This window comes from Clarias gariepinus, chromosome 22, assembly GCF_024256425.1.
Source record: "Clarias gariepinus isolate MV-2021 ecotype Netherlands chromosome 22, CGAR_prim_01v2, whole genome shotgun sequence".
In the NCBI taxonomy this organism is placed as follows: domain Eukaryota; kingdom Metazoa; phylum Chordata; class Actinopteri; order Siluriformes; family Clariidae; genus Clarias; species Clarias gariepinus.
The window spans coordinates 9,853,437-9,877,217 of record NC_071121.1 but is presented as its reverse complement, the minus strand read 5'-3'; the positions used below and the strand labels follow the sequence as shown (position 1 = coordinate 9,877,217).

The 23,781-nt window shown below is 41.2% G+C and overlaps 1 protein-coding gene across 1 annotated transcript in view; it reads left to right on the top strand.

The window, feature by feature from the left end:
• agrn (agrin) overlaps positions 1-23,781 on the top strand; it is a 255,732-nt gene that overhangs the window by 191,976 nt on the left and 39,975 nt on the right. The window contains exons 12-18 of the mRNA XM_053483299.1: positions 10,082-10,224; positions 10,323-10,428; positions 14,101-14,220; positions 15,304-15,468; positions 16,329-16,472; positions 19,524-19,648; positions 19,752-19,857. Coding sequence (XP_053339274.1) covers positions 10,082-10,224; positions 10,323-10,428; positions 14,101-14,220; positions 15,304-15,468; positions 16,329-16,472; positions 19,524-19,648; positions 19,752-19,857 — 909 coding nt within the window. The remainder of the gene's footprint in view (positions 1-10,081; positions 10,225-10,322; positions 10,429-14,100; positions 14,221-15,303; positions 15,469-16,328; positions 16,473-19,523; positions 19,649-19,751; positions 19,858-23,781) is intronic.

Below are 23,781 nucleotides of genomic sequence, written 5' to 3'. Positions count from 1 at the left end.
CAGAGGCCGTGGTTTAGATGCTTTCCGCTTTTGCTCTCGTCATAGAGACTGAGCTACAGCTAAGAAACTGTTCTGGCTCCAGGCTGTCCATCCTTGTAAAAGAACAATAGCGGTGGGCTACTGGGATGAGAGGAGGAAGAAAGCAGTTACTTTATCTAGGAGTGCCATATTAGGTATTGACTGATGACTGTCTCAAATTCCCCTGTGTTCTGCACTCCAGTGGTGTTACATTTTACAGATGTGTAAACATAGGTTTTAAACATGGGTACGAAATTTCTCACAATACAATACAATATGTCTGTTTCAGTTTAGAAACTTAGTATTTTCATAAAATCTGTCTACGAGGGGCGTTTAAGTCAAACTAGGACTGATTTCTTGGGAATGACGGTATAATACCGTTTGACGTTTACTTCAAGCACAGCACGGTTCCGTAACTTGTCGCTAACTTACGGAAAAGATACTTTATCTGTTGGAACTGTTAACACAATCATTCACGAACAACACTAGCACATTACAGGATCTCAGCTGGAAGTTATTGCACACGTCTCGCATACAGTCCTGATCTCACTTCCAGTGATTTCCACATGTTTGGGTCATTAAAGGAGTTCCTGGGAGGCCAGTGTTTCAGACATGAAGCAGGTGAAGTAGTTTGATCATGGCTCTAGTGCACTGAGACGACTTTCTACCTTGATGGTATCCAATTACTAGTGAAATACTGGGATGAGTGCATGAGTGTAGCAAAGGATTATATAGAGAAATGAAGAGTTTTTACTCTCATAACTGCATTCTTTTCTGCACAATCAAAAGTCCAGGTTTGACTTGAACACCCCTCAAATCCCATTCCGCTATAAATATTACAAATCCTTCAAAAACTATTTTAACATCCTATTCTTGAGACATCCTTTTCCATGATTCATCTACTATAGATAATGCCCCAACCCTATGAAATGCTTCACAAGTCACATGATCATGTTGCATCAGCTGAATTATTTGAAAATCACATGCGGCAAGAAAATGAGTCTTTTTTTTCTCTTTTCAGTTGAAGTATAACCCAAATTTTAAATTAGGCATCTCTTATGATAATAAAGTGCACCTATTATTTAGTCATTTTTGCACTTTTAGATCGGCCCCCAGTGTGTGTGTGTGTGTGTGTGTGTGTGTTCAAACAAAAAAACAAGAGGCAAATAATTCTTCCTGCCTTTTCCCTATCATTTTCCATATTTGTATCGCTCAGGGTTTAAACAAGCAAATTAGGCTTTCCTTTCTAATGTGACCTCATTTAAGAAACCCAATCCTGACACTTTGCTTAGCTCTGGTATGGGCGTGGCTTAACAATAGGTCATTTACTGTACATAGACACTGAAAGAGCATATTTGAATGAGGAGAACAACAGTGGGAGTGTGAGGTACAAAAAAATGCATTATCTGTGGTTTATCTCATCTGGAGCATTATTACGCTTACACAATATGCAGAGTTCCAAGACCTGTGTTACCGTGTTCCAGGTATAATAACACATTGGACTCTTGGTGCTACTGTAGGTTATTGCATTTTATGTGCTAAGAAGTATGTGTATGAAACACCCTGCAATCGTGGAATCACGCTTTTTTTTATTTGATGCCCTGTCTGAATCCCAGCTAATGGATTCTTCCTGGATGTCAGCAGTAGAAAAGATTTTCTTATTACAGCCAAAGTCTGGTACAGAGGTGATTTCTCCCCAATACCCCCCTCCCGCCACCCCCCACATTTATTTATGTTCATTAGTCACAGAAAAGAAATGGGAGTGCTCCCTCACTCTTTCACTTTGTGGTAATGAAAAATGACGGTGTTGCCGGCATTTGGCCACGGCGGGAAATTTATCACCTGTTTAATTTCACACTCCGCTAAGCTTAAGCTTAGCCTTTTTGTAGACACTGACAAAGTGGCAGGTGAGAGCAGTGCATCACCTCCGAGCTCCCTCCCCTTTTAAATGGAATACACGTTTGCTAAATAGGATTATGGGTGGCGAATATGGAGGTGATACACCTGAGTAGGAGGAGGCGTCGGTAAGAAAGCGACAGCGCCGGAGTCGGAGATAAGATCATATACGGGAAGAGAGAAAGAGGGCTGGGACGTGATCGTTCATCCAATACAAGTCATGTCCATTAGTCTTTATGTTGAGTGGAGTTTTATTTACGTCAACATCCTGTCCTATAAACAAAAGTAAACAAAAATCTCCTGGTGCACAAGTTATAAATGTTAGCTGCATGTGATGGACACGTATTGGACTCGACTTCCTCACCATGGAGGATTTCTTACTACCCCGACTCCACCATGAGCATCCTCAGCTTCTTTATTCCTGCCTGCCTTTTTATTTGCGTACTTGTTCCTCCTAATGGAAATCCCCTAGCTAAATGGACGCTCGTTAGGACATGATGGAGTGAACGGGAAGTGGGAAGCCTTTTGAGAGCAGCGAACCCAGACAACTCTGCGTTTCTAGACTCGTTAATAGAAAGGTTCGTCTGCAGCCGTCACATCAAAGTGGAAAAGCTAATTAGTGCTCTGCTTACTACCACCCTTCCAGACATTTTATTTATGCATTTTATACGTGTTTTTTTTTTTTTTTTTTTTTTTTTTTTGTGCTAATGCATGGGGAGAATGTGCCTTTACAAGCACCCTTCCTCTGAGGCTGCTTTAAAATGATTATTATTTTTTTTTTTTAGTTCGGCCGCCAGAGAACGGTTTACATGCAGTGTGGGTGGGATGCTCAAGAGTGCAACTTTTTAGAAAAGTACCAAATCTCGTCAATCATTTTTTGTTTTTGTTTTTTTTTTACATGCAAGACCAGTCAGGTCACAGATCAGGGGCAGATATGGGGAAAAAAAGCATGGAGCACGTAATGCTGCTAGCGAAGATGGTATATGAGGTGGTCTGGGAAAACATGTTTCTGAAAAACAGCCAAAAATCATGTTCCATCCCAAAGTTTCTTTCCTGTAACGTATTTCTGTCTTTTCTTTAAAAAAAATTCTAAATATACTTCACCAAAACAGCTTAAGTTACTTTCTAACCCTGGCTTGGCTACCCGCCAGACAGTCAGTGTAAAACTTTGCTAACTAAGGTCCCTTTTCTTCACAGAGCAAAAAAAAAAAAAGCAGGATTTTATTACATTTTTGCACAGCTACTTGTCGAAGATAACGTCAGAACGTCTGTGCTGCTTCAGATGACCGCAGACCGAGTTTCAAAACATCGACATGACCTAATAAAAATCCGTTAATAAAAAATGTCCTTACCGTGAGCAGTGATCAATGATCAGATTGAAGAGACGGCGATGCGATTTGTGTTTAAATGCTGTGCACGAGAGACACAGTCTGATGAGGATGATGAGGATTATTAGATTGAACATATAATTAGGACATACTAAATGTACAATGTTTTTTGTAAATTTATTATGTTATACACTCATCAGCCATTACAACCAAACATTAAGCCCAGTATTGTGTAGGTTCCCCTTGTGCCACCTGGGCAGCTCTGGCACATCAGGGCATGACCATTGGGGATCTGTGTGGTTTGAGTGCACTGGAATATTCACAGCGGATCATTTGGGTGCTGTGTGTTGCGCGTGGGACGTCCATGGATCGGATTTGTTTTTGCGGTGCTTTTCAGGAGCGCTCAACCGGATTGGGGTCTGGGTGGTCAGGTCGGCAGTGTGCGGCAGGCTGTAATGCACTACAGTACAGTATGTGTTGGTGCCTTTCTCTGAATGTTTGGCCAGCATTGAATGTTTTTGTTTATTTGTGCTGTAAATGAAGCCTTGGGTGCCCATGATACCATCACTAGTTTACTGGCGTATCTTTAATAGCGAAGATGTGTTAATGTTATATGATTTCAACGGCAGTTTATAATACTATAATGATAGTATACAGTAATGGACAAAACTGTTGGCACCCCTGAAATTTTTCCAGAAAATCAAGTATTTTTTACAGAAAAGTATGTACATGCACATGTCTATTCTCTTATAATTTTGTCCATTTTTGGAGTTTTGTGTGACATTATGTCAAATTAGCTTTTTTTTCCTCCCTTTCTTTGTTTTGTTCCAATACACACAAAGAGAATAAACTTGTGTATAGCAAAACATGTGTTAATACAATACTTTTCCGTGATAAATTTTTGGGGTGCCAACAATTTTGGCTATGACTGTAGTATATAATGTTAATTGATGTTTATGGCTGATCAGTGCATATCAGATTGTTACTGTAATTTAGTCCTGACATCTTTCTAGGTAGAAATGGACTGAATGGGTAGACCTGATTTCATCTTTTTTTTTTTTTTTACTTTAAAATCTGAGATTGAAAAAGAGGACGATTTTAAATCATGAAACCATGTTTATAGACCTGCTGCATTTTAGTCGAAATAGTAAAAACGAAGCAACGTCAGCACTCTAAACAGATTTCTGTCCAGAAATGATCATGCATAGTGGTCAGTGGTCCAAGCTAGGAAGCCTAAACAAATTTCCTGTATCAGTGTGCGATTAGAACCCATGACGGCTCCTGCAGTCCGGCCCTGCTGTACAACACATGCACTCTTTAATCAGAGCCAAAGTATTCACAGCGTGAACTGCTGTCAGTGTACTGGGACCATTAAAATCCTCGCTTCGTTTTTTTTTTTTATTTTGGGGACAACAAAACGTTCCGATTTATCGGGGCATTTCCACATTTCCGCTTGTTTGTCTTTATCTAACAAAATTCTTCATAAATCTACAAAGCTGCCTAATTAGATTAGGGACATGCTAATAGCGATCACGCTCCGGAGCTGAAGCGTGAGGCATGTGACGAGGGACGTGTTTGCTCGGTGTATCTGGGTGAGCAGATTGCTAGGGCTGAGTGCTCTCGTTGTTTTTACATCTGGGATAATAAACTCAATGCTCTTCCACCCTGACTGTTTTTTCCCCCGCTGAATTCCGCCTCGCCATGATCTGCTCTATAATCTATTTAAAATGCTTTATGTTGAGTGGCAGTTCCACCAGCACTCTATTGATCCCCTTCACTCCGAGTGAGCTCGCCTCTTCTAACACACAAATGGGTGTTATGAACCAACCGCAGCCTCCGACAACTCCGTTTCTAAAAGCCGCTCTCGAATTCGGCGTTAAACGAATCACGGGGATGCGGACTCCGTTTAACGCGAGATAGCAGCACGTTTTAGGATATAGGATCCTCGAAGATTTCCCCGACAGCTGTCCACTGGCCGTAACGTTAATGCATGATGATAGAGTCAAGGGTTTAATATCTCCTCTGAGCATCCATAGTTGGATAATGAGCAGTCGTTTTCATTAAATGCAACCGAAAAAATGTGCTTTTACGAGACGCCGCAAATCAGCCTCGTTTGGAGGGCGCTCATGGGACATCCTACTTGTCCTTATGGTAATCTTCCATTTTGATGGAGAGCGCGTACAGTATGTAGATTTGCCCTTCAAGCTTTCAAGCTCTCTAAGCTCAAGCTGATGCTAATTACAGCTAATACAATCCTTTCATCGGGATATTAAACCCGTGAATCAGACCTTCCCATTGATTTCCTGTGGAGACAAAGAGAGTGCTCATATTTCCCAATTAGTCTCTGTTATTGAAGGGAAAAGTCTGCTTTGAATAGGAATTTTTAATCATTTATATTATTCACAATTTTAGAAAAAGGTCAAAAAGCGTTTTAAAGCGGAAAAGATGGTCCATTTAGGGTGAGATTTGCCTTTTTTAAATTTTTTTAGAAACACTGGGTCCAACAATATCACCAGCGGTAAAGCCAAAGATACACATTTACTGTATATTCCTAACATATGTTTTGTTTAATGTCCGATAAAATGGTTGCAATTGCAAAAACTTATTCAAATGCATTTAGCTTTGATTACGTCAACCAATGTGGTGTCCTGGAATACAGGAAGAAAAAAGTCCCCAGGTGTGATAACCTAGTCATTCAGTATATTCAGGTCATACTGTTTATTGCTGTACAGTGAATTCTTATTGTTATTATTATTAGTTTAGTTTTGTTTGCCACATTCCAGCATAGCTGTGGACCGAGCACAGGATCGCCATGATGCGGCGCTTCTTTGACAGATACTGTAGGGTTAAAGGCCTTGCTTAATGGCCCAACAAAGGCAACCAGTTGGAGTCTAGACCTGACCAAGTAAAGCATCAGATCATACTTTGAGAGCATTCTTCATGCACTTCCCTTCTTACCCTGATGCACTCTGGAATAGGGTCAATCTGGACTCATCAGACCACATGATCTTTTTCCAATGCTCCAAAGTCCAGTCTTAATGATCCCTAGCAAATCAAAGTGTTTTTTCTCCTGATTACTTTAATAAACAAGTGATCCTATGTTCTATGTCCACATAGCTGTTTAGTCCCAATCCTGTGAGTTTGTGTAGCGTTGTACATGTGGAAATGTGCTCTTACTTTCACTATTAAATTTAGCATTCATTTCTACTGTTGATTTTTATTTATTTTTTTTTCTGATGCATCTTCACCGAGCATCTAAGTGCTCTCCGGTCACTATTTTTCTCTGATTACATTTCTTCTGCGAATTCAGCACTATCCTTCTCGGTTTCAATAATGTGCTGGACAGGGCTGAACCCAGTTCCAGTCATTTTAAATCTCCTTATTTGTTTACTTCGCTTGATGCAGGCCAATAATTCAACCCTTTTCAAGCAGTGTTTTTTTTTTTTGTTCATAGCCAGGCAATTCAGTATATTTAGCTCAGTGGAATAAACTGAATATTAAAAGATATACTGTATATCTATACTTTAGTAGAAAAGATGAACTAGATGTACAGTACAGTATATCACCGACACTGATCTTCTGCATAATTAAGTTGGTTGTAGCTGAAATGTTATGTATATTATTTAGCTTATTACATCGTACAGTATAAGTGGAGAGACTACCTACAGGGCTAGAAAAATCAGCACAGAAAGGGGAGAAAAAAACTTATAGAGAAATATGTTTAATTCTCTCATGTCGAATTAATGCCAGGTTTCTCATTCCGGATCGACGGCGTTAGTCAAAAGTGGTAACATAAATTGCTTCAGATGGTCGACCATAGACAAAAATACAAATCAGTCATATAGTTCACTTATTCCTTAGTCACTCTTTTCCATTTCCAGACGCAGCGTGTCCTTGAATAAGTGTCATTGTGAATTGTCAGTCATGCCGACACAGACATTCAATTTCGGATCACACAGGAGGGCATTTGCTCTACCGAGTAATTTCCGTCTGCCCTGGGCTGTTGTGCTTCTGCACGGGATGCTTTAGTCTCTCCTTTCCTTATAGCCCTTTCCTTTCTGTTCATCAGCCGTGGCAGCTATTTATTTGTATATTCCAGTTTGGATTGGTACAGCTCTGGGACATTTTAAATGTAATAGACGTCCTCTTGCGCTTCCTTTTAAGGAGGAAAAATGTAAGTAAAGTAAAACTGTAAATGACTTATTACAGTATGTTTGTGGGGTGTCTCTTGCTGTTGGTTATATGTAGCAATAACATTAAAGCCAGCCGTTGTTTGGGGGCAGGGCTTAAATTAAACATGACTCACAGTGACGATTATATGTACAGCATTAACTGAGGCCCTTGATCATGTTGGCTTTAAGCTTCTGTAATATTTTTTTTAATATTGAATTTAGCTCAAGACATTTATTGTTCTGGCACAGGGTTGCATTTTTAATCATAGAAGTTTGTTGGCCTTTTGGCTGCTCCGGTCGCGGGATCACTAGAGCAGACCATCCGATCCGCACTCACAACTTGGCACAGGTTTTACGCCGAATGTAACCTGGCCTAACCCCCTCCCCTATTATCTGGACTTTGGACCAGGACTGCGTCCAGTGGCTGTGGTTTGGGCGGGAATCAAACCCTGGCCTTCTGCATGGCAGACGAGAAACCTACCACTTAGCCACTAATGTCAAAAGGACATGAAGGACATGAAAGACTTTTCAATAAGTTATTTATATATATATATATATATATATATATATATATATATACAGTGAAACCTTGGATTACGAGCATAATTCGTTCCAGTAGCGGGCTCGTATTACAAAAGACTTGTAAATCAAAGCAAATTTTCCCATAAGAAATAATGGAAACTCAATTTATTCATTTCACAGCCCAAAAAAATAAATACATAAAAATTATTAATACAAAATATAAATTTTAAATAAAACAAATTAACCTGCACGTTACCTGCATGAGTTTGTGTGTACAGTATGTGTGTGAAGCAGAGAGGGGGTGCTTTACACAAACACACACACACACACACACACACACACACACACATTAAAGGCGAGAGAGAGAGAGAGAGCACGGTATCAAATTACGTGTGCACACACATAACGCACACACATAATGACAGAGACAGAAAAAATTTATTTCTAACCTCTAATGAGACTTTCTTTTGCTCTACACGCACGCTGTACACACCCGCTTTCAAACACAAAATAAAATATGTTTTACACACACACATGTGGTCACAGTGTTATAGTGAACACACAGTGTATATAACCTGTAGTGAAAAAGGATGTTTCAAGCATGCCATGTTAAACCGATTCAACAACAGAAGTGTAAGATGCAACTTTCACCGTCCTGAGCTTTCTAGATTAGTGTCTAGATTAGTGATCAGCCAAAAACTCTTGGATATAACAGATTCTGCACTGTGTCATGTACGTCACATACGTCAAAAGAACCAAAGTCATTAACATGTAAGCCATATGGCGACGCCGAAACAGACAAACAATAGGAAGCACATTATTTTATGGACAACGAAAGATGTAAGAGGGTCAGGCAAGGAAAAGTTTACACGTTATAAGAAATCATAACACACCTTAATGGTGTGGGTGCAGCAACTTTCTGAAAGAGGCATGTAATAACTTTTACCCTACATGAATTTTCAATTTTAGTTTGATTTTATTTGCACAAAAAAAAAGGTTTGACCAGGAACCTGGAGAAAGATCTGTAATCTTGTTCAGTTTGGGAGAAAATGTAAAAGTTATATAAGAGTCCATGTTTTATTATATACATATAATAAACTTATTGTTGGGGGAAAAAAGGGAAATCAGCATTGGCAGGCCAGCATTTTTTATATAATCTAAAAATGGTATCAGGCAACAAAATTGCGATCGGTGCAAAACATTTTTTTAAATATAACCTTAACTCACTCACTCATTATCTATACCGCTTTATTCTGTATACAGGGTCGTAGGGAGCCTGGAGCCTATCCCAGGAGACTTAGGACACGAGGCAGGGTACACCCTGGTCAGGGTGCCAATCCATTGCAAGGCACACACACATACACACACTCACTACAGGCAATTTGGGAATGCCAACTAGCCTAATCTGGAGGTCTTCGGACTGTGGGAGGAAACCCACCGAGCATGGTGAGAACATGCAAACTCCATGCACACAGAGACGGGAATTAAACCTGGCCCCTGGAGGTGCAAGGCGACAAATCCAATCACATACCCAATCATAAACTACAGGCCATTTGGGAACACCAATGTGTGTGTGTGCTCTCTGAGGGAACCCGGAGAACCCACCAAGCATGGGAAGAAGACGTAACATCATGCACATACAGTACCCGCGGCGAGATTCAAAGCCGAACCCTTGAGGAGTAAGGAAACGGTGCTAACTGCCGGCTAAAACGCCTCCTAAGGCTCAGTATTGTTGCTGTTAATTTATTTGGTCATTTGTTCCCTGGTTGGTCATTATCTCATGTCTTCAGCACTGCCTTGACTTCAGTCTCCACTAACAAAAAGGAATTCGGCGTACACCGCTCGGCATGTGCCGTATTTACTTCCTCAGCCGCCACCTGTTCATTCTTTGCAGCAAACTGATTAAAAAAAAAAGTTGGCTTAAAGTGTCAAAGAATTATTCTTTTTTCCTTCATTAGTAGGCAGTGTGTCGCATTAAGATATGCAAATGCGTGACTATGTTTGTTGGGTCTCTTGTGTCTATGTCTTTTATGCTTCAATTTTGTCACTTCCTAGCTGCGCTATTGTTGTCAAGTCTTCCTTTCTGGTTTTTTAAATGGGTTAATGCTGTACGTATGACGGAAGGGCGTACCCGTGTTTCCGCAGACTGCGGTTCTGGAGGCTCAGGCTCCGGGGTGGAGGCATGCGAACAAGAGCGCTGTCGGAGATTCGGAGGCTCGTGGGATGAAGACAGGGAAGATGAAGCCTGCGTGTGTGACTTCACTTGCCAGAACGTGCCTCGCAGCGAGGTGTGTTGTTTTTCAATTTGTAAGAAAGAAAAAAAAGGAAACTTCCAGCTGTCGAATCAGATTATCAGGTTGCATTGTTTTGCCTTTATTCTTCGCAGGTGTGTGGGACAGACGGGAAGAACTACAGCAACGAATGTGAGCTGAAGAAGACTAGATGTGAGAAACAGGTCGATATTCTGTTTCAGAGCCAAGGCCCATGTACAGGTGAGGTACCTGGATTTTTTTCCCCTCGCTGGTCCCTGCTTGTGATTTCTATGAAGATTAATGAGACAGCTATTCGGTAACCAGTGGTGAATTGAAGAGCTGTTACTATACCACTAAACCTGAATGCACGCACTGGGTCTCCTTAAGCGTCAAGACACCGGGGTACTCCAGAGAAAGAGAGAGAGAGCGAGAGAGATCAGAGCTGAGTGATTCCCTCAGGCCTTCAGCAGAACTTCATATTTCACACACCTCACACTTACATTCATTCTCGTCACATTCCTCTCTTTTTTTTCATTCACTTTCTCCGTTCTGTCTCCCCCCCTTCCTCTCGTCGCCCGCCCCCCCTCCGTATTTTTTATCTTTGCTCCCGTTAACTTTTCTGCTCCAATGCCGCTCAGGCCTTCCAGCCAGGCTCAGTCGTGCTTCTGTGGCAGCTGTGAAAAATCAATCCTTTTTGGAGAACTTTCCACTGGTGCAAAGAGCTTTTGGCTGCCTCCTCCTCCTCTTCCTCCTCCTTGTGCACCTCCTCTTCCTCCCACTGGCCGAGCTCAGATCAATGGAAATCTCATTGGGTTTCTGCAGTTGGCTTGACTTGGCCACATGCTGACCACAAGAGCTTTGAGAGCACAAAAAGCCCTCGAGAGAACCTGGCCGATTTGGACAAATTGGGAATTAGCGCTCGGTGACACAAAGACAGCCTGAGTCGAATCAAATCCTGGAGCTGCTAGAACATATCACTACTGCTGATTTAGAAATGACCTCCACTTGTTGGTTGCTCTTGGTCTGACCCTGTGTCTCGGCACTATGGTGAATGAGCTTCGATATAAATAAATAAAGAATAAAGTCTGCATATATTTCGCTGTCCTTCCATGAACATTCAGTCCACTTTGCGCATGTAAATAAATAAGTCCCCGAGCTTGCAAATGTACATCTTATCAGATCAGCATCTACGTGAAGAGTTAAACAGTTCTACGTGAAGAGTTAGAACGATTTCTATTGTTCGTGTAAACGAAGCTACTGATGCATATTCACAAACACACTGGGGTTTTAGGCTCGTTATAGTTTTCCACCTTATTGAAAAGCTAAAAGTGATTGCATCACCGTTGTCCGCAAACAACAATATTGCACAAATCTGAAAAGATTCCAGATTTTTTAAATATTCTTTTAATGAGACCTGTCGATTACAATTTTCTTTGAAATTTGTAGAAGGTAAGGCGGTGTAGTGGTTAGCCCTGTCACCTTGCACCTCCAGGGTCCAGGATTGATTCCCATCTCTGTGTGCATGGCGTTTGCATGTTCTCCCCATGCCTGGTGGGTTTCCGGAATCCCTTATACCTGAGGGTGATGGAATGGTCACCAGGTGCAAGGCGATGTTCACTGCAATGTTCCAGAACATAAAAAACAAATAATCTGCACAGGAATATAATATAAAAATTCCTTTCCAATTTACTGTTGATTAAAACCTGAGACAAAAATTGAGATCTTTTTAATATATTAACAAGCCTTACATCACATCCATTTTTTTCCATTTTTGCTTTTGACAGTACAAGCAATACCAAGAGCACTACGAGCCAGACTTTTCTGTGTTTATGTACAAAGCACATCACATTATTCAGAACCAATCTACAAAGTAAAGTCCGTTTAGTCTTTTATTTAGCCAAGTAGACCCGGGGTGCCATTATTAACTACTGGTTCCATACTTTATCTATAACTTCAGTAGTGCCGTGGTGGCCACTGTTAAAAGCACATTACTCTGTTGCCAGTTCTGATATTTTGCTCAGTAGAAAAAGGCCTTATAAGGTCCACACAATAGCTCCTACCCAATCCTGTTATAGCAGTAAAGATTGCATTGCAGGCTAGGTGAATGTAAAAAGAAGTGAAAAGGAAAAAAATCGCAAAAAAAATCCCTTTAAAAAAAAATGGCGCCAGGAGAAGAAAGTATGAAATTAAAAGGCTCTGTGTGATAATAGGGCCAGTGCAGCAGGGAAAGGTTTAATGAAGTGTGTCTGAAGCCCATCTCTGATGCTGGCAAAAAGGCAAGGCAAAAAAGGCAAGGCACATCACCATTAGAACGGCGTAATTTATAACCCAGTGGCTGTTCAAGCGAACAGCAAACCGCAAACACACTAAAAAAGAAAGATCTGCTTCTTCTCTCGCCTGCCCAGACCTATTCAACTCAATGGTCTAGAGAGAACGGGAAAGACAGAGTTAGGGGCACAAAAAAGCCCATCTGGTTTCTACTAAACTTTAGTCAGATTCTTCTACTTGAGTGCTTACTTGAGGCTTGAGATATCAGCTCCTTTGTGGACAGTGGTGTTCACGCATACACTTAGTGGTGTTACAGTAGCAGAAGATTAAAGGGAGTCATCACACATGCTGGATTTTCACAGAGTGCTGGATTTGGTATGGTTTGGTGGTGGTATGACACATTAAGCCAGTTGTTATTGCTTCGCATATGCTGTTGAACAGAATTAAAAGTCATAGAGATCATCATTTAGTTGAGACGATGTCCACTATCAGGACAACACTGTTTTCGAAAGTTAGAATGACTTATATAATGACATTGAGATAACATGCAATGAACGCCCCAAACACAACGTTGCAAAAACGACCTCAAATCAATGAAGGTTTATTTATCATTCGGAACAAATTACTGTAAGCCGATTAACATCCATTCGCCCTCATCTATGATCCATTAAGGTTCTAACTGGGTTTAGAATTACTGTCGGAGACTGGGACGGACACAACAGTTTCCCACACATACACAGCCTGTGTATCTCTTAATGTAGTGTTAATTTACTCTACTGTAATATGGTGCATCCTGCATCACATCTGGCTTCACAGACCTCAGACTATAAGGACTTTTTTTTCTTGCTGGGGGTTTATTGCAAAGATCCAGTACAAACCTGATAAGAGTAAAGGTGCTCCTAATGAAGAATTAATAAATATAAATCAGTATACCGTTTATATTAAGGATTGGGATTCCTTGTAAGGCTCTTCTTGAGTATAATTGGTATTTATACTTTTATACTTAAAAAGGTTCTGACAGTTACGATTAAAAGCCTGTTCACCTCTTCGAGCCAATCAGCGTGACATGGTTGCGATGAGCTAAAATCGTGTCATTTGCATAGGCTAATGTGATTAATTGACAAAAAAAACACTTGATTCAGGATAAATTTCTCACCCTACTATCCAGGTCCCTCATTTTCTTTAAATGATTTTTTTAGGCTTTTTGAAATCGAAACCTGGCACGGTCTGCGAGTGTAAATCAGAGCTCAGCGTTGTTGTATACAGTACGTGTGTATTCCGCTATCTCGTTGAGAAAAAGAACAGCTCCCTAAGGATATGTCAAATGTCATCCACCACGCATTCACCGAGCTGCCTGTTGTTTCGTTCCCGTGCCTGATAATGGCATAATTTTTTGTCCCCCCATTGATTTCGAATTGTAGTCGGGAACTGTAAATAGAATTGTTATCTTGTGACCAGACGCAGACTTCTCCTGCTTCTGCTCCTCCAGCGATTCTTATTGTGTGGCTCTAAATTGCGTTTCTCTCCTGATTGCGTAGTCTAGTTTGTCTTTAAAAGAATGCCATGAATCATTCAACATGTTTCCCTTGCCTGTTGCTTCACCACTTCTTTTTTATGTCTGTGTGTGTGTGTGTTTTCTCCCAGCAATTGTAAAAGAGCATCAGTCTGGTATGATCACCGCGACACACTGCAGCGAGAGCGTGTACGGATGTTGTGAAGACAACAAGACTGCTGCTCTGGGTGTGCAAATGGCGGGATGTCCCAGTATGTCTGGCAAGATGCTACTTCTTTATGTGACCTCCCTTTTCCTAACCGACTCTTAGAGTAAAATAATATCCTTAATAGAGTTGATTTCATCTGTTATTTTATTATACATTATAATGATGATGCAATAGATCAACCTATTTGTAGACATTTACATTAACTGTTAATCGTTATGTTAATATAGTTTATTATAAAATAAAAATATAAATGTGATATCTTTTTATATGTAGAATATTAAAATATATACTTTTTATAACAATACAGATAATAACACACTGCAATACAATACAATACAAATATTTATTATTATTATTATTATTATTATTATTACTACATTTTTGGGAGCACTTTCCAAAATTGTTGGTTGTTCAAGTAAAACCGGGACTTTTGATTGTGCAGAACAGAACACAGTTATAAGAGTAAGAACTACCTTTATTTCTCCATATAATCCCCTGCTACACTAATGCACTAATCCCAGTGTTTCACTCGTGCTTGGACACCATCAAAAAGTTTTCTTGGTACAACGGAGCCATGACTACTTCATGGCTGAAACGCTGGCCTCCCAGGAACTCCTTTAATGACCCAAACATGTGGAAATAGCTTGAAGTGAGGTCAGGACTACACAGGGGATGTGTCAATAACTCCCAGCCGAGTCCCTGTAATTTGCAAGTGATGTTTGTAAATGATTGTGTGTACAGTTCTCACAGACATATGCATCTCTTAAAACGTCAATCATGTTTTAGACTGTGTCTAACATGAAAAGTCTGTTTTACGCTGTCATTCACAAAAAAGTTCCTTACAAGTCCCGGTTTGACTTGAACGCCCTGTATAAAATTCAGTGCATATTTAAATAAATAAATAAAAAAATTGAAATTAGATTTATTTATTTATTTATTTATTTATTAAGACATACACAGGCTGGTCTATGCTTTTACTGACATGAGCATCTCTTTGATATAAGGAACAAAAGGAACCGCTGCACTAATAATTTTTTCATTTGTTAATTTATGCTCACAGATTGTGGCGTGAACGGAAATGACCTCGTGTTTTTTTTGTTTGTTTGTTTGTTTGTTTTTTGCCCAGGTAAATGTCACTGCAACCAGTACGGCTCATACGGAGGAACGTGCGACCCCAACACAGGCCAGTGCTCCTGCAAGCCCGGAGTCGGAGGTCTCAAGTGTGACCGCTGTGAACCCGGGTTCTGGAACTTCCGCGGCATCGTGACGGACAAAGCGAGCGGCTGTACACGTAAGCTTCTTTTTTAACGTCTCTCTCCATTCCTTTGGAGTGATTTAGGTTTCTTTTTTCAGCAGCCGAGCTTCCACGTGGCCCGCTCGCACTTCGTTCGTCCCGGTGTGAATTGGTATTGACCGCGAAACGTTCTGCTTAAATCACTTGAGCTCTGTCGCTGTGCAAATCCAGCCACTCGAGCGTATCTCTCCAGCCTTGACAGTGATTTTTATTGACTGAAGTGTTTGAGACGTGGCGGCTAGCAGGAAGTCTGTGCTTATGCACGGTTGACCTGTGAAGCCTGCCTTTAGAACAGCGAGAATATTAGTGCATCAGTACGGCTCAGTAGAGGTGGAAAACAAGCATCGATTTGTGCAGCGTGAGGTGGTTTGTATTGTCTCGTAGGGGGTTTGTGTCTGTGTGTGTGTGTGTGTGTTTGTGTGTGTTACTTTTCACATTCTCACCCTAGAGGTACATGACCGTTCAATGAACTGTGCTGCCTTCATCCGGCGGCTTTGGTGCGGTCCAAGGGTCAAAAAGCGGAGCTGCCTTCTGTGTATGTGTGTGTGTGTGTGTGTGTTTGTGTGTGTGCGTGTAGAGTGCAATTCAATTGAGTGGCACAAGAAATCTAATAAAAACTGCTCAGCCTGTTTTATTGTTTCAACTTGTTCCTCTCTCTCTCTGTCTCAATTTCTCTGTCTCTCTTTCTGTCTCCGTGTCTCAAATTCTGTCTCTGCTTTTCTTTTATGGTCTCTATTTTTCTGTTTCTTTCTCTTTCTTTTCTCTGCCTATTTCTGTTTTTCTCTCTGTATCTCCCTTTCTCCCTGCCTGTCTCTGACTCTCTGTTGCTCACAATCTTTGTCTGTCTGTCTGTCCAGCATGTAACTGTGATGCAGTGGGCTCAGTGAGGGATGACTGCGAGCAGATGACAGGCCTCTGCTCCTGTAAAACCGGAGTGAAGGGCATGAAGTGTGACGTTTGCCCCGACGGCAGCAAGATGACTGCCAACAGCTGTGACAAAGGTAAAATAAACCGCTCCCCGCGCCAGCTGCTGCTGTACACACCGTCAGCAGAGGCAATCCTGCTGGGACGCACACGAACACACAAACACACCTCAGCTGTACAGTACCTGACAAGTCCTGGGCGCTTTTCTCCTGGTGGGATTGAAACAAACCTAAATGACATTCGTCTTGCTGTAACACTAAACACACACACTCACACGCTCTGTTGTCTTTATTAATGACGGAAAGTCACTAATTTGATTTCTGAACACTACCTCATAGGTGTCGCATTACCTTCTCTCTGAATCCAAGCCCTCGTTTAACAAGATGTCTGTCAAATTCCAAATCAGATACGAGTAAGGCAAATTAGTCGCACCCTGATGTGAGCCCAGTGCATCAGCTCGTTTCTGTGTGTAATTAGAGTCCCACTGTCAGATATTGACAGGACTGAGGAAGTCAGGTGCTTAATGAAGCCAGTGCTGCGAGTTGGGATGCAGCCAGACGAAATCACTTACATGAAAGCAGAGAGAGAGAGAGAGAGAGAGAGAGAGCTCCTGCCTCGAACCTCCTGCTGCAGTTTGGGGCTTTTGATGCCAGAGCAGAGAGCTTATGTCCTTAATTGTCCCTATAATGTGCCCAGACAAACCTGCTAGTGTGATGTGAAATTATTAGCTTGTGGTTTAGCTCGAACAGCTTCGCTTATTAGAAGGAACTACAGTCGTGCATACGGCATTGTGAATAATACGCCGCAAAGGGCAAGAAGCAGAGGGCATTAACAGCAGGGGGGCAGCGATCCATTTAGAATAATGGATTCATCAGAAATCAGACTTCACATTCGCAGGGGTTTGTTTATTTCAGGACCTGAGGCAGGAAGCATCTAGTGGTTGAGCATAAAAGCTGTTTTTTCCATAAATAATGGAATTATTTATACACTTTCAATCTAAAGTGCTGGTGCTATGTAGTATATTGGATTAGAAAAAACAAAAAACTTTAAATGCTAAATAATATACAACAATACAGTACAGTATATGCTAATATCAACAGACTGACAGCAAAATGAGAGAAATCCATGTCCATGAGTTTGTGTTATTACCATTAAATTGCAGATCTACAATACAACAGGTTATACAACATATACTGTATTCATTGTGAGAAAACTGCAGGAGTTTTAGCATTTTGCAAAATAATACAGAATTAGATACAAAAACTGGTATAACCAAAAGTGCAAAAGTTTCATATTTGTGCTTTTTAACAGACTTGTGATTTAAATAAACCATGCACAGTCTGGCTTCTAACAACTGCTTTAGGGCTGTATCTATCGAATATTTTACTAATCGAGTATTCTACCAAAAATTGAATCGAGTAATCGGATAAAATGTAAAAATATATAACAGAAACAAAGATTAATTGGTTTTCTTTTTTAAAAAATCAACTTTTATTTTTTAACTGCATACAGCATTTTATCAAAAATAAACATTGTCATTATTTACAATACAAGGAATAGCTTAAAGTTGACGGAGATGAATTAAGTGCATTACAGTGCCATGCATTCTTTTAAAGCCTTTTCTCAGATGCAAGAACTAAAAAAAGGTATTTAAAAAAAACTAAGGCACACATTAAAATAACTTTTAATACATTTTTATCGCTCCGTTCCATTTTGCAGCCCGCAACAGAACACTCCCTCAAATCCATTCACAGCTAACTGTTTGCGTCTCCTTCCTCTTTGTGGGTGATGTAAGCGCTTCTTCTTCGGCGGTGTCTACCGGCGACTTGCACCTGGAAGCGCGCTGTGTCACGCCAAACAAATAATTGCGCAAAAACATAACACAAGCTTTTAAAATTCATTCAAAGAAGCTTCGAGGCAAAATCTTCTGCCTTGAAGCTTCTTTTAATTAATTTTAAAAGCTGGCTTTAGCCATTTTTTAAAATGGCTAAAATGGGAAAAAAAATCTTATTTTGCTGTCAAACTGTTCATAAATATCCAGTACTGTATAAAGACATGCTATTATACATGAATAAAATAAAGGATAATCAGTAGTTTGTACCTGGTTGTGTGGTGGCCTGTGTTGAAATTCTATCATTTTAAAACACAACGTCCATCTATCCATCCATCCATTATCTATACTGTACCACTTGGTATGTAGGGTTACAGGGGGCACGGGGCCTATCCCAAGGAACCTGGGCGTGCCAACCCATCACGAGCCACAAACTATTACACACCTTCACACAAATCATACACAGTCAGGGGTAGCACAGTGCTTTCAGCATTGGACACAACCACTACTGTAGGTTGCCACTGTTGGGCCCCTGAGCAAGGCCCCTAACCCTCAACTGCTTAGATGTAACTGATCCTATGCTGCATGGTTTTGGACTGTGAGAGGTAACCAGAGTACCCCGAGGAAAGGCACTAAGCTCAGGAGCAACATGCAAACCCGACACACACAAACCAAAGGCTTTGACCCTCCAGCCCTGGAGGTGCGAGTCGATGGCACTAACCACTACACCACATGGTGCCCAATTCTAACTTATAACATCTAAATTCTGTTTGCCATCGAAAGCTTTAACAAATTTCGTTCCAACTGGAACATTGAGGACATCTCGGCTGAAGTGATTAGCCTTAAGGCTAACAGGAGCTAAGCCAGTAAGGTTTTTCGATGTCTTTAAGCAGACTGACTGCATTCACTAAACCGACTGCTTATCCAATGTGATCTTTCCAGGACGATAATCTATGTAAGATAAAAGTAGGTAAAAACATTTCTTTCTTGGTCAAGGAATTGAAAAAAAAGGTAGGCATTTTTTATTTTATTTTCTAGATTTACCAGAGTGAACCACCACATACAGTATTATATTCAAATCTGCATACACATTTTCAAAATGACATATAAAAAGACAATTAATTCATGGGTTGAAGATAATTCATGTGGAACCCAACCTGCTCTGACAGATACAGTACAAACAAATCTAGAATTAATCCTGGATCATTCAGGTTAATAAAAATCTACTGCTTACAGTATGTCTGTATTTTTTATTAGTACTCATTCTGTAAAAAAGGACGCCTTCGGTTTGTCGCAGGTCCCCAGGCGTTATTGTCCTGCGCGGAGCTGCAGTGCCACTACGGAGCATCGTGCGTGGAGGTCAACGGGCAGGTTCACTGCGAGTGTCCTTCACCGGACTGTGACCAGACCAACAAGACCAAGGTGTCGCGTCCAGCCTTGACATCCTTTGACTTTGAGTAACACAACTACATTTGAAGTTTGTCTCCTTTGCTTAAGCGATATAACTCGGTATGTGTTCGGACAGGTCTGCGGCACGGACGGTGTGACCTACGCTGACCATTGCCAGCTGAGGACTATCGCCTGTCGACAGGATAAGGAAATCACTGTGAAGCACTTGGGCCAGTGCACAGGTGCGTACCGGGTTTATATCTTAAATACGTCCTATAATCCTAAATGAAGGACAAATGAAATTAAATTCAAAGTAATTCTTTAAATACCAACCTGAATTAAATTGAATTATTATTAAGTTCTGCAATCTTTTAACACACTTTTAATACAAAAAAGAAAAAATTTTTTATATATATATATATATAAAACAAATGCACCGTACCACGGCATAAACCTGCATTTAATTACTATTTAGAGAGAGAATATATGTAATAGTTTTTTTTAGATATGATAATAGGCTTTTTTTCTATTTGAATGTTTTTGAGGCATATACAGTACCGTTCCAGTTATTTGTGGCTGGGATACACCCTATACTGTAGCTCATGGCAGATAAAGCCTCCAATGTGGTAGTGTGTAGGTGTGTGTGTGTTTGTCCATGTGTATGGTGTATTGCGTAGGTGTGTGTGTGTGTATTCGGGTTGCGGGAGAAGTGTTTCTGGGGCTCAGGTGACAGACGCTTCCCTGTAGATGAAGTGATGCTGCGTGGTTCCAGACCGGCGGCTTCGAGTCCCCTGATAGCGGGTGACATTTTGGCTGTTTGGTTTGCACCACTCATGTGTGGAGGAGGTCCCGGGCACTGCGTGTGTGAGGGAAAACCTCCTCTGCGTTGGTTCTCCGTCTCGGCCCTTATCTCTCGTTTTATGAAGGGAAGGATTTCTGGAAGCGGGCCGAGGTCAGCGCGTCTCGTGCTGGCAGCTTGTGAAGAGCAGAATGGCAGCCTGCGTCAGAAGGAGCTCTACAGGGACCTGCTCGGAGACGGGCACTGATGCAGGCAGCATGTGTGACGGGTAGTGCCAGCTGCTGGCTTCTGTAGCATGCTTAGACTCTAGTGGCCAAAAATCTCACACACACACACACACAAACACACATCACCTGAATTGCTCACCTGCAGGAGCTCCGCACTGCTGCCATCCCAGCTTTGCACGCTCTTCTTCAACCGAGGCTCCAGCTGGCCGCATACAGCCGTGATATTGTTTATGGTTCACGGGAAAAACATTATTGATGTATTTATTTGCTTATGTGCTTTTGCAACATACAGTCTTTCAAATGTTAAATGTAAAATTCATCTCCCAGAGAATCGTTTTGTTTTTTTTTTGTTTCCTGATTTAAAAGTTTTTTTTTATTTTATTTTCAAACACCAACACAACGTCATTCACTTCGAATTCCAGCTGCCATCCAGCGGAGTCGGACCGGATGTTACAGCTCGGTTTGGAATTCACACATGGTTCAGGTGCACAGTGTAGAGCCCTCATTCTGTCCATCATCCTTTCCTCTAACTTGCATTTTTTCTTTTTTGTGTAATTCCTCAATTTTACTCCTTTTTTCTCTAAATATAGCTTCTCTCTTTCTGTCTTTCTTTCTTTCCCTCCCTCATTTCTTCTTCCCCCTTTCTTCATTTGGTCCTTGCTTCCTTCTGTCATTCCTTCCTATTCTCTTGCTTTCTTCCCCTCTATTCCTACCTTCCATCCTCTCTTTCTCTTCCTTTATTTCTTCCTTCTTTTTTTCCTACATTTCTTCCCTCCTTCTCACTACTTTCCATCCATCCTTCATTCTTTTCTTCCTTCATTTCTCTTCCCTTTTTTCGTCCCTACTTTCTGCCTTCCTTTCTTCTTTACATCCTTCCTTCCTTCCTATCTTTTTCCTTGATTCCTCGCTTCTCTCTTTCCTTCCCTTCTTCCTCCCTTCCTTTCTTTCCTTCATCAGCTCCTTGTATTTCCTTCCGTAAATGTAAGTCTACAGTACTCGACCTATCGCCAGCATCGCGTTTTCCACCCTCAGTTTTTTTGGGACGAAACAAAGAAAGCCTGCCGTCGTCTCCCAGCCTGAGGAGAAAGCACCAGCAGCGGCTGTTATTAATTTCAGCCGTAGCATCCAGACCTCCAACTGCTCCTCAGCCCTGAGGTGGAGGTCTAAATCACGAGCTCATTTCACGTGTGACTGAGTGGGAATTAGCACAAACTCTCTTTTCCTCTTTGTTTCTGTCTGTCAGTGTTTTATTTTCCCTCTTGCTTTCTTTTAGGGCCTCATTTTGCCCTGGTCTCTCACATCCCACTGAACTCATACCATCCTGAACAAATGACATCCATGTCATTAAGGCAGCTCATAAGCTTCCCTGCGAGCTACGTCTCTGCGTGTGTGTGTGTGTGTGTGTGTGTGTGTGTGTGTGTGAGAGAGGTTTGCTATGTGAATACGTCATGGTGCTAGCAGAATGAAGGAGTGCTCTTAGGTGCCCTATCAGCTCGCTCGAACGCTTGAGAAACTTTTGGCACAGTGAGCATCCAAGTCTTGGCAGCTTTTTCAGCTTGCATATGGTGTCATCACCTGTATTTTTTTTTGTGTCAAACTGGCAGCATATACGCCAGCATATGGCACAGGCATCTCTCTGCCTCCATGGTAGCATTGATTTTCTAGTCCTGGCCCGAGCTTTTTTTTTTTTTTAATTTTTAAAAAAGATTTTACATTTGCTGTTCATCATTTCACTGCTCTCTTATTTTTATTATAAAGGGATAATAATTCTGGTTTATTCAGGTCTGTCTTAAATCCAAATTGAGCGGGATATATACTGTGTATATATTGTATGTGCAACACAATAGGTCTTGGGTGTTGTAAATTTTCCTGCTCCACACGCCGCGCAGAAAGTTTATTACCTGGAACGCGAGTACAAGGTAAGTAATCGGAGGCCAAATCCCACAACCATCGTTCCGTGCGAAAATGCATTCCAAAGGCTCCTACTGTATAAAGCTTGTGCAGTCCCAATGAGCTGAGTAGAGACGGTATCTAGTATCAGTTTTAACTCTTTTATTTCCCGGGAATGGCCACATGGGTAGATCTAGGTAACCATACAACCAGTACGCTTTATAAGAAATGCATCAAATTTATTCTAACGCACTCTACCTTTGAACGATAGCAGCTGACCGAGAAAGAAAGAAGCTTTATATGAGTCTCAGCTGGACATTGGAATACGTTTTTACATGGAACAACGCTTGTGGATTTTGGCCCTGATTACTTACATAGTACTTGCATTCTAGAGATATGCAAAGCTGGAAAATATATAACAACCAAGACCTATGGTAATGCACTGATATGCACCGTAATTCTGTTTTAAGAGAGATTTTAAATTAAAAAACCTGAATTATCCCTTTAATCACCCTCTAATTCTTTCTCTCTCTCTCTCTCTCTCTCTCTCTCTCTCCTTAGTATAAGGGAATAAGACAAAAAAAAATTGGTCTAAATAACCGCCTTTCAAAGATAACTTCACGTCTGAGACAGCTAAAGATGTCAATGATTTTTTTCCCCCTCTTCTAATATTGCTACGTTCCTGGCAGAAAATCAAATGGTGCGTTAAACATGATTAAGCTACGCTTCCACTGAACTGCCAGTTACGGGCTTCTTTTCAGCTGGTGCACAATGTGTGTGTGTGTGTGTGTGTGTGTAATAAGAGCCAGACGTCACTCATCAACTTTCTGTTCGAGTGAACATGAAGTGAAAGCTGGGCTTCTGAATGGCACGTGTCAGTGAGGAGAAACCCAGTGTATGCCACAACACACACCTACACTGATAACAACTGCTGCGACTTGCTCCACTTTAAAGATGAGCAGACAAGAGCTGCCGCATAAATACTATTCCTGTAATCTATGGTGTTTTACACCAGGTAATGACTAAAGAATAGTGAGCTCGCAGTTTAGGAGAACATCTTTTGCATGCGTGATATCCCAATCTGCATTAAGTGCGGTTTGATTGTCCATGAGGGACCGGAGAAGGCAGGACGCAGGCCACTCCACTGTCACGGCCGCGTGGCTCCCCGGATCCCATGCTCCTCTTAGTGTACCGTAATCCCCCTGTGCCGCACTTCTTCTGTTTATCGCTTTCATTGGAGGGTACTTGTA